This window comes from Impatiens glandulifera, chromosome 1, assembly GCF_907164915.1.
Source record: "Impatiens glandulifera chromosome 1, dImpGla2.1, whole genome shotgun sequence".
NCBI classification, from domain to species: domain Eukaryota; kingdom Viridiplantae; phylum Streptophyta; class Magnoliopsida; order Ericales; family Balsaminaceae; genus Impatiens; species Impatiens glandulifera.
The window spans coordinates 927,761-941,131 of record NC_061862.1 but is presented as its reverse complement, the minus strand read 5'-3'; the positions used below and the strand labels follow the sequence as shown (position 1 = coordinate 941,131).

At 41.5% G+C, this 13,371-nt stretch overlaps 1 protein-coding gene across 1 annotated transcript; it reads right to left on the bottom strand.

Moving 5' to 3' along the window:
• Nucleotides 1–3,481: 3,481 nt before the first annotated feature.
• LOC124921133 (class V chitinase-like) lies at nucleotides 3,482–5,067 on the bottom strand. The gene is made up of 4 exons (XM_047461750.1): nucleotides 4,836–5,067; nucleotides 4,380–4,634; nucleotides 3,638–4,303; nucleotides 3,482–3,540 (listed from the first exon to the last, which is right to left on the bottom strand). Exons 1-4 carry the CDS (start codon nucleotides 5,065–5,067, stop codon nucleotides 3,482–3,484), a joined length of 1,212 nt encoding a protein of 403 aa, XP_047317706.1.
• Nucleotides 5,068–13,371: the final 8,304 nt, after the last annotated feature.

Here is a 13,371-nt window from a genome sequence, read left to right as displayed (position 1 = left end):
CAAAAATGGAAACGACGTCACTTATTAATGTTGGTTTTATTGTGATTGTGATTTGGATGACTTGTGTATTTTGAAGTAAAATTTGATTTGGTAGTCGATTATGGGAAACGTGGTCAGAGTAAAGATTGTCGGTTTTAATACAAATAACTCATTTTAATGGTCTGCTTTGTTGATCCGGAGAAGCTTCCAAAGGGACCAGCGGCCTATAGCAAGACCGGGAGAGACAGGAGAGCACTCAGGTCAAGTAATAATCATGAGAAACCGATCCTTGTTGTCAAGGATGGAGTTTTACCTATGGAAGATAAGAGCTCTATTGATTTTAAGACAAATCCTCTTCTGTGTATGAATTCTAACCCACTTGATGTATATTGTTATGAGAATAGTTACACATGGGATGCATCCATCATTCATGAGTATGAGCATGTTAGAAAATATAGGATTGCTAGGAATAATAAAATTGTAACTAAGTCAGATAGGTTTATCGGATGTAGTTCCTTTGATCTTCAGGCTTTATTAGGTTCAATTGATGTAGGGAGCTCAGGGTTTGATGTATAATTAAATAATCTGGGAGCTTATGCAGGTTCGTGTCTATCGGGTCCTAATTTTATCGGTGACAAGTTGAATTTAGTTATGGATGGCATGGGAGCTAATGATGAGTTATATGGAGTGGGTAAATCTGAAATAGGGTTTGTTGTTCCTGAAACAGATGAAAATATGTTGGGTAGATATAGTTCTATTGGTACCTCGGGTGCAAGTCTGATGATCAACCGGGTTCTAATACAGATTTGAATTCAGGATTGGGGTTTAGGTTGATAATGCTAAAATCTGATGTTAATTTGGTTAATTCGGGTAAACCATCGGGTGCTAAAGAAGTAGGGTCTGTTGATGTTTAATCTGATGAGAATTTGATGAGTAGATGCAGTTTTATTGTTTCATCGGTCATACCGTCTAATGGGTGTAAATCTGATGAACAGTCGGGTCATAATGGTGTTGTGAAGTCAGGGTCTGAAATAAACTTACTGAGATCTTATGATAATTTGGGTAATACGGGTGAAGTGGAAAAGCTGGTATCTATCCGGTGCTGCTCCAATGAAATGTCGGGTTCCAAAGCTACTAAAGAATCAGGGTCTGGATGTAGAAAATATGAACAAATAACTGAAACCAAAATGGGTCAATTGGATGGAAATGAGAAGTTGGAAAGTATCGGTCCTTTTGCTAAAACCGATGGGATGCTAAATCCTAATAGTCTATTGGTCCAACAATCATTGAGGTGGTTTTCACATGAGACTCTGAGTCCTAATAGTCTATCGGTCCAACAATCATTGATGTGTTGTTCACATGAGACTCTGAGTCCTAATAGGCTGAAACATTAGGAATTAAAGTAGAGTTGATTTCAGCTGTAAAAAAATCAAATGTTGATGAAATTGGTGGAAAACTGATAAATAATTGTGTTTCAGATTGTCCCTCGGTATTCTGGTCTAATGAAATCTATATAGAAGATCATTCAGATCCTAAGACTGGATTTTAATGAATTATCTGATCAAATCATTGAAAGAAGATGCACGTATCATGTTTTCAAAATTTGACAAAAAAAATTTTCATAGTGATACTTTCTTCTGAGACTAATCGCATTCCTATCGTCGGTCGCACTCCCTTCTTCATCAAAAATCAGTCTACGCCTTACAGGTACGGTCTACGCCTTTTTGAATCAACAATCAGTCTGGTAGAAGCTGTAATAGCTAAGGAATTTAGTCCCGTTCTTAACTGAATTTCTAACTTCAAACCCTTATTGAGGTGCAGTTGGAATTCTATCTGTGTCTATTGAGCCAACTCTTTACTGCAGAGCTCACCACTTTGTGGTTCCTTTGTAAATCAATCCTTTTTACAGGTTGATTTATCCTTTAGCTGGTAATGAGTCCTTCCAGTGTTGTAAAACGGGCAAAGAGAGCAATACTGGCTTAGTTTGTTGATCCAGAGAAGCTGCCAAAGGGACCAGCGGCCTATAGCAAGACGGGGAGAGACAGGAGAGCACTCAGGTCAAGTAATAATCATGAGAAACCAATCATTGTTGTCAAGGATGGAGTTTTACCTATGGAAGATAAGAGCTCTATTGATTTTAAGACAAATCCTCTTTTGGGTATGAATTCTAACCCACTTAATGTATATTGTTATGAGAATAGTTACACATGGGATGCATTCATCATTCATGAGTATGAGCATGTTAGAAAATATAGGATTGCTAGGAATGATAAAACTGGAACTAAGTCAGATAGGTCTATCGGATGTAGTTCCTTTGATCTTCAGGCTTTATTAGGTTCAATTGATTTAGGGAGCTCAGGGTTTGATGTATAATTAAATAATCTGGGAGCTTATGCAGGTTCGTGTCTACCAGGTCCTAATGTTATCGGTCACAAGTTGAATTTAGTTATGGATGGCATGAGAGCTAATGATGAGTCATATGGATTGGGTAAATCTGAAATAGGGTTTGTTGTTGCTGAAACAAATGAAAATTTGTTTGGTAGATATAGTTCTATTGGTACCTCGGGTGCAAGTCTGATGAACAACCGGGTTCTAATACAGATTTGAATTCAGGATTGGGGTCTGGGTTGATAATGCTAAAATTTGATGTTAATTTGATTAATTCGGGTAAACCATCGGGTGCTAAAGAAGTAGGGTCTGAGTTTGAGAAAACAGGGTCTGTTGATGTTTAATCTGATGAGAATTTGATGAGTAGATGCAATTCATCGGTCCTACCGTCTAATGGGTGTAAATCTGATGAACAATCTGGTCACAATGGTGTTGTGAAGTCAGGGTCTGAAATAAACTTACTGAGATCTTATGATAATTTGGGTAATACGGGTGAAGTGAAAAAGCTGGTATCTATCGGGTGCCGCTCCAATGAAATGTCGGGTTCCAAAGCTACTAAAGAATCAAGGTCTGGATGTAGAAAGAATGAACAAATAACTAAAACCAAAATGGGTCAATTGGATGGAAATGAGAAGTTGGAAAGCATCGGTCCTTTTGCTATATCCGATGGGATGCTAAATCCTAATAGTCTATCGGTACAACAATCATTGAGGTGTTGTTCAAATGAGACTCTAAGTCCTAATAGGCTGAAACATTAGGAATTAAAGTAGAGTTGATTTCAGCTGTATAAAAATCAAATGTTGATGAAATTGGTGGAAAACTGATAAATAGTTGTGTTTCAGATGGTCCATCGGTGTTCTGGTCTAATGGATATGGATTCTATATAGAAGATCATTCAGATCCTAAGACTGGATTTTAATGAATTATCTGATCAAATCATTGAAAGTAGATGCATGTATCATGTTTTCAAAATTTGTCAATTTTTTTTTTCATACTTTTTATTTTGACAATTTTTATTGAGATTATGATTTTACATCGTAATTTATTATTCAATGTTATACATATTATGGGAAACACTTTTATTTGAAATTGAAGAGCTTGTAATGTTTATTTATTACTCTTCCTTCATATATTCATCATCTCCATTCTCCATGTTTCTAAATGATTGTGAAGCTGCAGAAAAAAATGTTCAAAAACATTTGTAAATCTTTAGTTTCGAGTTTTGAAAAAAGCGGATGTGAATAAATCCATCGAGAAAGAAGAAAAATACCGGTTTTGGAAAGCTCCCAGTTGTAATCCGCACCAATGTGCCACGCAAAGTAACCGCGCAATGCTTTACTCTTAGCATAAGCGACCTTGGCTTGGAAACTTTGAGTACTATCGTAACCGATCCATGTGGTACCCGTATAAGTATAATTCGCTATGATCGTGGCATTAAAAACAGAGGATGCTCTATTTTGTGTGATAAAATCCCTGATTTGGTTGTACCCAATTGATGATTCGCCACTCCTAAACGGGCCATCTGTCGGGTCTAAAAGCCCGTGAATATTAGGGTTTACAAGTTTCGAACCATACCCATAATAGGGTATCCCAATAACAATCTTATTCAAATTCACTCCAGCTATTTGGATCCAATCCCTTATTCCATTTCTTCCACTTATTGAATTATCAGGGTCATATAGGGCAGCATGTTCGCGTGTTTGTGCTCCGTCATTGGCCCGTTTAGGATCATAAAAGTCATAGGATATAACATTAATCCAGTCTAAACTTTTGGTTATTGATGAATAAGGATATCTCAACCATCCGTTAACTTTCAGTCCAAAGGAGACCGTTGCTGTCAAAAGCAGAGCCTCTCTACCTGAGCTCCTAGCCTCGGCTGCAACTGCTACACACCACTCATCAATGAGGATTCTGAAATTGGTCATTTGAGTGCTATCTGTTGGGTATTCCCGATCAAGATCAAGGCCATGAAAGCCATAAGTCCTAGCCAAATTGATCGATGAATGTCTAACGCTTCCTAGCCTGGCTAGCCATGGAAGCATAAGCAGATTTGTCAGCATTTCCACCCCCAATGGAGATCAAACTTTTGACTGAAGGGTTCCTTTGCTGAACAGTTTTTTTGAACTTGGAGAAGGAATCTTGGTCTTGTGGGAATATAACAAGTTGGTTGGAGTTAGAATCAAGATTGGCGAAAGCGCAGAATAAGTGAGTGAAGAACGTGGAATCAATACTGGATAGAGGGAATTCACTGGCTCGAAACCAGTATGCTGCTTAGACAGTCTTCCCAAAGGAAATATGCAACAGTTGGCTCAATGTTAAGAGGGACAGAACAAGGGAAATTATGGTTTTGGAAGCCATTGTTGAAAAGATGCATGACTCATCATTCTAGATAAGATTTAATACTATTTTTTCTTCTTCACTCTCAAAAATCTTCTGAACAGGTAAAAACTATGTTACAACTTGTCTACTTGACAAGTTTTTGTCTGATAAAGTGTGCTTGTATTTATTAGGTAAGTTTTTGTCTGATGAAGTGTTCTTGTATTTATTAGGCTTGCTTTCCATCATTGTTTGGTTCAATTCAACTTCCTTCTGTTTACTCCATTCAGCCGATGCCCTCAACTTCTCAGTATTTTCTCCGGGATTATTAATAATAGGATAGCGTTCCTTCTTTTCTTCGTCTGGGGCTAATATTGGGTCCATCTCAACTGTCTCGATGGATTCCTGTTCTACTATTGTCTCTCTGATATTATTACTTACTCGGAACTTTCTGGAAAAGGTTCCGGCTGGTGCTCAACTGTGCTGACGTCCATGCTGGAGCTCCATCTTCTCAGTACACCTTTATTGACACCAAATGAACCATCTAAAGTAGATCTCCTTTTCTGATTATCTGTTGTTGACTGATCTGTTTGTTTACGTTCAACGCTCATTCTTCGGCCGTTGCTATCAGCCTTTCTAGGTGGTGGTTGTTGATCGGATTCTTCTTCACTATTGTTTGCAGATCCGTCTCTATTAGATGTTATTCTATCTCTGGAAGGGAAATGACTTAGACTTTTAATAGATAGTGCAGTGCTTCTGCGTGATCCTGATCTTCCTATTTGGATCTTACGCATTGGAGATGCTAATCTTCTTGGTGAGGCTGACCGATTTGAGGTCTACTCCTTTCTGCAGATGGTTGATCATCATCCTCTTCGCTTGAATAAGATGATTATTCACTTTCTTCTGAGATTCGTCGCTCAACTTGTGCAGCTTTTGCTGGGGAGACACCATATTTTACAGGTCTATCTGACTTAGATAGTTTGTATGTCAAAATCTTGTGTTCAGTAAGCTGGTTTTGTGATCTAGTAAATCAACAATCTGATCAAATGATTGGTCAGCTTCTAACTCGTGCATAATATCTCTGCAACCAAATATAAAAGATATATATATATAAGTTTACTTGCTCGCAATTGTATAATTAGGCACACAAGAAGGTAGAATGTCCTAAGATTGTATAAGCTCAAACGAAATACAAATCAGATTTCGCAACATCCGCTCAGGATAAAATCCTTAGCTATGTCACAAAGAATAGCATTGAGGTTACTATAATCAAAGAATCCATTAGCACGCTCAAAAATGTTTAGAACAATACCATTGGCGGTTACAATAGGGAGCTTTCAGCGAAGATCGATACTATCGGAATGCAAAGTGTTGAAGTAACGGACTTTCTTAAGCAAACAGGAGATAATCGATTAGGAGCTGCTGATATTAAAAAGGGGGAAAGTAGTCGAGTGGGAAGAGCAGTGAGGGTGAAACCTACAAGAGGAATGAGATATTAAAAGGAGGAAGATATTAAGGAAGGTAGCAAGGCAAGGAAGCCAACTGAAGGCTCAAGCAAGCTAAAAGGGGAGAATACTTATATTTATCATTGTCACACCTACTTATATTTATTTATGTCTATATATATATATATTTATCTTTAACTCCCCGCTTTTATAACTTAGTTTTAACATCATTAAAAAGGGGAAATTTTTAAATTAAGTTAAAAAATAAAAATGGGGAAAAAGACTCGTTGGCAGAAGTTTTACTCAATCAGCCGAAGAAGCGCTAACAGCAGAGTTGGCATCAGCAGAGCTGAAGAAGCGCTAACAGTTGGGTTGTCAATAGCAAAGTTGACATCAGTTGAGCTGAAGAAACACTAACAGTTGAGTAGCTCAATAACAGTGTTGCACCAACAGTTGAGTTGCCAACAACAGTGTTGTGAAAATAGCTGAGTTGTCAACAGAAGTGTTGCACCAACAGTTGTGTTGTGTCAACAGCTATGTTGCGCCAACAGCTGAGTTGCCAACAGCAGTGTTGCGGCAATAGATGTGTTGCGCCAACAGTTGAGTACGCTATCAGTATGGTAGCTAGTGAGTAGAGTTTATCATTAGTAGAGCTCGATATCAGTTGAGTTCCACGTCATCTGAATACGACAAAACGTACTACAATCCCGTACGCCATGTACGAACGAATATTCCATTTGCATGTGCACTACCCCGTACTAATAAATATTTCATTCATCGGCGCACTACCCTGTACTAACGAATATTCCATTCGTTTGTGCATTACCCCATACGTCAGGCGTACGACGAACATACCACTGTCACGTGTCAACAAAATGGATTCGATCGCTATCATGATTCAAAGATAAAAAGATATAAGAGAACAACGGCAAATCCTTTGGTTCTCAGAAAAAGGCTTTTGAAAATTACTATGTTAAGCATACACGAGAAGATATACGTTGAGCGATAATATTTTGTATCATTCTATAGTAATTTTATTTTTGTAAGTTGAACAGGACGTTGTCTGTTCAACAAGATAGTGTGGGAGCTAATAGTTCATATTGTCAATTGTTAAGACATATAATTTGATCTGAGTGGGTTTGTGTAGAGGCTATACAAATCAAAGTCTTTTAATGGAATCTTTCTAAATTCAGAAGAAGGGTGACGTAGAAGTTTATCTCTGAATATCCATAAAATCTTGTGTTGACTTTTCGTTGCTTCACTCTGTCTTATATCTACCGCTTCAAATCCCACAAACATTTTCTGTACACCAGGGGCGCCGCCGCCTTGCTAGTGGCAGAACTGACCCGCCGGTGAGGGTTTGGATCTGGTCTCCTTGATGTTTTGAGATCAAGAACGGGTTAAAAGGAAGAGGAAGAAGTTCGAGATAATGAGTTTTAGATCTTACGGGTTAAAGATCGTGTGATCGTGGTTTGGGGAAAGAAGGAAGATTTGACTCAATCTCGTGTAGATTAGAGTCGGATCTATGACAGGTGAGGGTTCGAACATGGGTCTTGCGATGAAAGAGGCCTTGGAAAAACTGAGTGGTGATGAGATCGCAATGTTGATGCGAGCATTCAGCTTTGCCTCTAGTGACACGGCACCGAAACCAACCCCAGCACCTACACCAGCACCCGCACCAGCACCTAGGGTGGAGCTTCCCCCGATTGATGTGAAACTCGATGGTCCAGCTTCGTATCTGCGCTGGTCACGTCGAGTGCGATACACACTAGTAGGGAGGAAATTAGAGGGGTACTTGACTGGAGCGGTTACTAAGCCGGTTGAGGGTACTCCAGCATGGGATGATTGGAGGTCCATTCACATGTTGGTGTATGTCTGGCTCTTAAACTCGATGACTACACCGATTGTGGCCAATGTTGATGGTATGGAGGATGTGCGGTGTGTCTGGGAGAAGCTGAAGAAGACTTATGATGGAGTGGGGAACAACCTAAGGGTTTACCAGGTCCAAGGGGAGATCGCTGCTTGTGTACAGGGGGAAAGGACTGTTCAGGAGTATGCCATAGAGCTGGAGCGCTTGTGGCTGGATCATGACTACTGCACGAGGACATTGTGTTGCACTGATCCTGCGTGCAGGAAGACTGAGGCTTGCATGCAGGATAGGACCATGGGGTTTCTCAGAGGTCTGGCCCCAACCTTTGAGCAGAGGACTGCAATGTTATTGGCTCAGCCGAAGATTCCCTCGCTTGAGGAGGCAGTCTCGGCCATGATACAGGAGGATACCCAGATTGAGCTCCAGGCCGGGGTAGGGGGACTTCCAGGGGTGAAGTCAGCCCTAGCTGTCTCCAACTTAGGTGGTTCCAGGTTTAGAGGTGAGACCCGGGAGTGCTACAATTGTGGAGAGGTAGGCCACTTGATATCGGCTTGCACCAAGTCACCAAAGGCGAGGAACTCTGGTGGACGTGGTCAGTCTGGTGAGCGCGGTCGTGGTCGTGGCCGTGGCCGCAGAGGAGGTGGAAGAGGGGGCTACCGGGCAAACCTCGAGTAACATTGTCACTTATGCTCATTTAGTTGCAGGTACTAGTGACACCCATGCTCTTGCCTCTATATCTACCGTTGGTTCACCATAGATTATTGATTCTGGTGCTTCCAGACATGTTACGGGTACTGTTGGAGAATTTTCTTCTTATACTCACTTGGAAATCCCTGAGAGTATTCGAACAGCCGATGGTACGGCCCAACCCGTAGTGGGTAAGGGTACTGTGCGATGTACTGACTCCTTGACTTTGTCCAATGTTTTGCATGCTCCATCTTTTCCAGTAAATCTCTTATCCATTAGTGCTATTATCCTCCAACTGAAATGTGTTGTCACTTTTGATATTCCCAAGGTGATCTTCCAGGAGAAGGGAACGGGCAGGAGGCTTGGGACTGGCACATGGCGTAATGGCTTGTGGTTTCTTGAGAGAAAAGAGATGGACTCAGCCCTCGCATCTGTGGTGGAGAGATCTGGAGGAGTGAGGAGTAGTGTGGAAGACTTGTTGTTGCTCTATCATAGGCGAATGGGTCATTCTTCTTTTAATCGGTTAAGTCGTTTGTATCCAGCTATGTTGAAAAAAGCTAATAAAGAGAAACTGGTTTGTGATGCTTGTGAGTTTGGCAAGCACACTAGGAGTTCGTATGTCAGTACATGTAGTAGGAGCACCTGTAGTTTTGATTTGATACATTCTGATGTGTGGGGGCCTTGTTCCACAACTTCTGTTAATGGTTTTCGATATTTTGTGTCTTTTATCCTCTCAGGGAATCCTGCATCAGACCATGTGTCCGTACACACCAGAATAGAATGGGGTGGCAGAAAGAAAGAACAGGCATCTCCTTGAGGTAGCAAGAAGTATGATGATCTCAATGAATGTACCAAAGTACTTGTGGGGACAGGCAGTCCTGACAGCGGCGAGACTGATCAATAGGATGCCCTCACGTGTGTTGGAGTGGAAGTCCCCGCTTGAGTTATTGAAAGGTGAGATTAGTGATAGTCTCCCCTTGAAGGTATTTGGTTGTGTGTGCTTTGTGCAGAACAACAGACCAAATGTGGGAAAACTTGATCCGCGAGCGGTTAAATGTATCTTTGTGAGATACTCGGCTACTCAAAAAGGCTACATGTTGGAGCCCAGTGGAGAGGAGGTTTTTTGTTAGTATGGATGTCACGTTTCGAGAGCATGAGCCATACTATTCTTCTCAGGATACATCACCCTTTGGAGACTCGCTTGATAATGGAACTATGAGGCGAGAGGGGGAGAGTAGCAGTGGTAGTGAGAGGAGGGTGGTGGGCGTGAGCGATGTCCCTTGTGCACCGACAGGTGAGGAGGTGCCAGAACGAGGCGGGGAAGACCCCGATAACGGTGGTACTCAAGCTCAAGGGGAGCTGCGAGTATACATGAGGCGAAGGAGGCAGATTGAGGATACCATGCCTACAGTGCCGCTTGTGTCGAGTCCTTTGTCCCTGCCTACCCCGACTTCTGAGACACCACTCGCTGAAGAGGAGTACACAGGTGATATGATTCCTCCCTCTTCCATTCTCACTCACATGTCCGTAAGGAGGACTCCTCGCCTCAATGCGGGAGTTCCCCCTGATCGATACGGTTTCCCACATGATATTGCCCAATTTGTTTCTTACTCTCACATCTCACCTGCACACGGAGCATTCATTGCATCTCTTGACATTGTCTCTATCCCTAAGTGTTGGCAGGTTGCTAAGGAGGATCCAAAGTGGAATGCCGTCATGCTTGAGGAACTTGAGGCTCTCGCAAAGAACAAAACCTGGAAGCTTGTGCCATTACCACCAGGGAAGAAGGCGGTTGGATGCAAGTGGGTTTTCACTGTGAAGCAAAGTCCAGAGGGTCGGGTTGAGCGTTACAAGGCCCGGTTGGTGGCAAAAGGGTACAGTCAGACGTACGGTATTGACTATGATGAGACTTTTGCACCCGTGGCGAAGATGAGTACATTGCGGACACTTGTTTCCTTAACAGCGAATGAGAGTTGGAGGTTACATCAACTTGATGTGAAGAATGCTTTTCTTCATGGTGAGTTGTTGAAGGAGGTATACATGGAGGTCCCACAGGGTTTTGGCACGAAACAAACGGAGGGTAAGGTGTGTAGACTTAATAAATCTCTTTATGGGCTGAAGCAGCCCCTCGAGCCTGGTTTGACAGGTTTAGGAGGGCTATGGTAGGCATGGGGTACCGGCAGACCAATGCAGATCATACAGTGTTCTTCAGGCGACATGAAGTTCACATTACGATGCTGGCAATGTATGTGGACGACATGATTATCACTGGTAATGATGAGGGTGAGATTGCATTATTGAAGAAGAGGTTGAGTAAGGAGTTTGAAGTGAAAGACTTGGGGCAACTCAAATATTTCATTGGGATTGAGATAGCTCATGGTGCAGAGGGGATTGTCTTATCTCAAAGGAAGTATGTGCTGGATTTACTTACAGAGACAGGTATGCTTGGGTGCAAGCCTGCGGTGGCCCCAATCGATCAAAAGTCTAAGCTAAGTGCTGAGGCAGGAGAGCCAGTTGATAAGGAGAGGTATCAGAGGTTAGTTGGTCGCTTGATTTATTTGAGCCACACTCGTCCTGACATCTCCTTTGCGGTGAATGTGGTGAGTCGCTACATGCATGACCCTAGGGAGGGTCACATGGATGCGGTGTACCAGATCCTGGAATACTTGAAGAGTGCACCAGGCAAGGGGTTGATCTTTCGCAAGAATGGGCATTTGAGTATTGAGGGATATTGTGATTCAGACTGGGCTAGTTGTGCCGATGACAGGAAGTCCACGTCTAGATATTGCATGTTTGTAGGAGGCAATCTGGTCTCCTGAAAGAGCAAGAAACAGTCGGTAGTTGCGAGATCCACAGCCGAGGCAGAGTACAGGGCTATGGCTTTAGGTGTTGCAGAGATGATATGGTTGAGAGCTCTGTTGGTGGAGCTCAAAATGGACCAAGAGGCACAAATGAAGTTGTGGTGCGACAATAAGTCAGCTATTAGTATTGCTAATAACCCTGTGCAGCATGACAGGACCAAACATGTGGAGATTGACAGATTTTTCATCAAGGAAAAACTGAATAGCGGACTACTTAAACTAGGATATGTAACTACTAGAGAGCAAGTGGCTGACTGTCTCACTAAAGGGCTTAGTTCGTTAGAATTGTCGAGACTATGTGACAAGATGGGCCTTGTGGATATCTTTCGTTTGTAGGCTCATCTTGAGGGGGAGTGTTGGAATGTTAGTTTTGGGATAGTTTGGGGGGTTATTTGTAAGAGTGCTTTTATGCCTCTATATAACTCTAGTCTTTCATTTAATAAGAAGAGCTTTTTCCTTTTTATATAAAACTACTGTTTTCCACCAATTTCATCAACATTTGATTTTTTTACAGCTGAAATCAACTCTACTTTAATTCCTAATGTTTCAGCCTATTAGGACTTAGAGTCTCATTTGAACAACACCTCAATGATTGTTGGACCGATAGACTATTAGGATTTAGCATCCCATCGGTTTTAGCAAAAGGACCGATGCTTTCCAACTTCTCATTTCCATCCAATTGACCCATTTTGGTTTTAGTTATTTGTTCATTCTTTCTACATCCAAACCCTGATTCTTTAGTAGCTTTGGAACCCGACATTTCATTGGAGCAGCACCCGATAGATACCAGCTTTTTCACTTCACCCGTATTACCCAAATTATCATAAGATCTCAGTAAGTTTATTTCAGACCCTGACTTCACAACACCATTGTGACCAGATTGTTCATCAGATTTACACCCATTAGACAGTAGGACCGATGAAACAATAGGATTGCATCTACTCATCAAATTCTCATCAAATTAAACATCAACAGACACTGTTTTCTCAAACTCAGACCCTACTTCTTTAGCACCCGATGGTTTACCCGAATTAATCAAATTAACATCAGATTTTAGCATTATCAACCCAGACCCCAATCTTGAATTCAAATCTGTATTAGAACCCGGTTGTTCATCAGACTTGCACCCGAGGTACCAATAGAACTATATCTACCAAACAAATTTTCATTTGTTTCAGCAACAACAAACCCTATTTTAGATTTACCCAATCCATATGACTCATCATTAGCTCTCATGCCATCCATAACTAAATTCAACTTGTGACCGATAACATTAGGACCCGGCAGACACGAACCTGCATAAGCTCCCAGATTATTTAATTATACATCAAACCCTGAGCTCCCTACATCAATTGAACCTAATAAAGCCTGAAGATCAAAGGAACTACATCCGATAGACCTATCTGACTTAGTTCCAGTTTTATCATTCCTAGCAATCCTATATTTTCTAACATGCTCATACTCATGAATGATGAATGCATCCCATGTGTAACTATTCTCATAACAATATACATCAAGTGGGTTAGAATTCATACTCAAAAGAGGATTTGTCTTAGAATCAATAGAGCTCTTATCTTCCATAGGTAAAACTCCATCCTTGACAACAATGATTGGTTTCTCATGATTATTACTTGACCTGAGTGCTCTCCTGTCTCTCCCCGTCTTGCTATAGGCCGCTGGTCCCTTTGGAAGCTTCTCTGGATCAACAAACTAAGCCAGTATTGCTCTCTTTGCCCGTTTTACAACACTGGAAGGACTCATTACCAGCTAAAGGATAAATCAACCTGTAAAGAGGATTGATTTACAAAGGAACCACAAAGTGGTG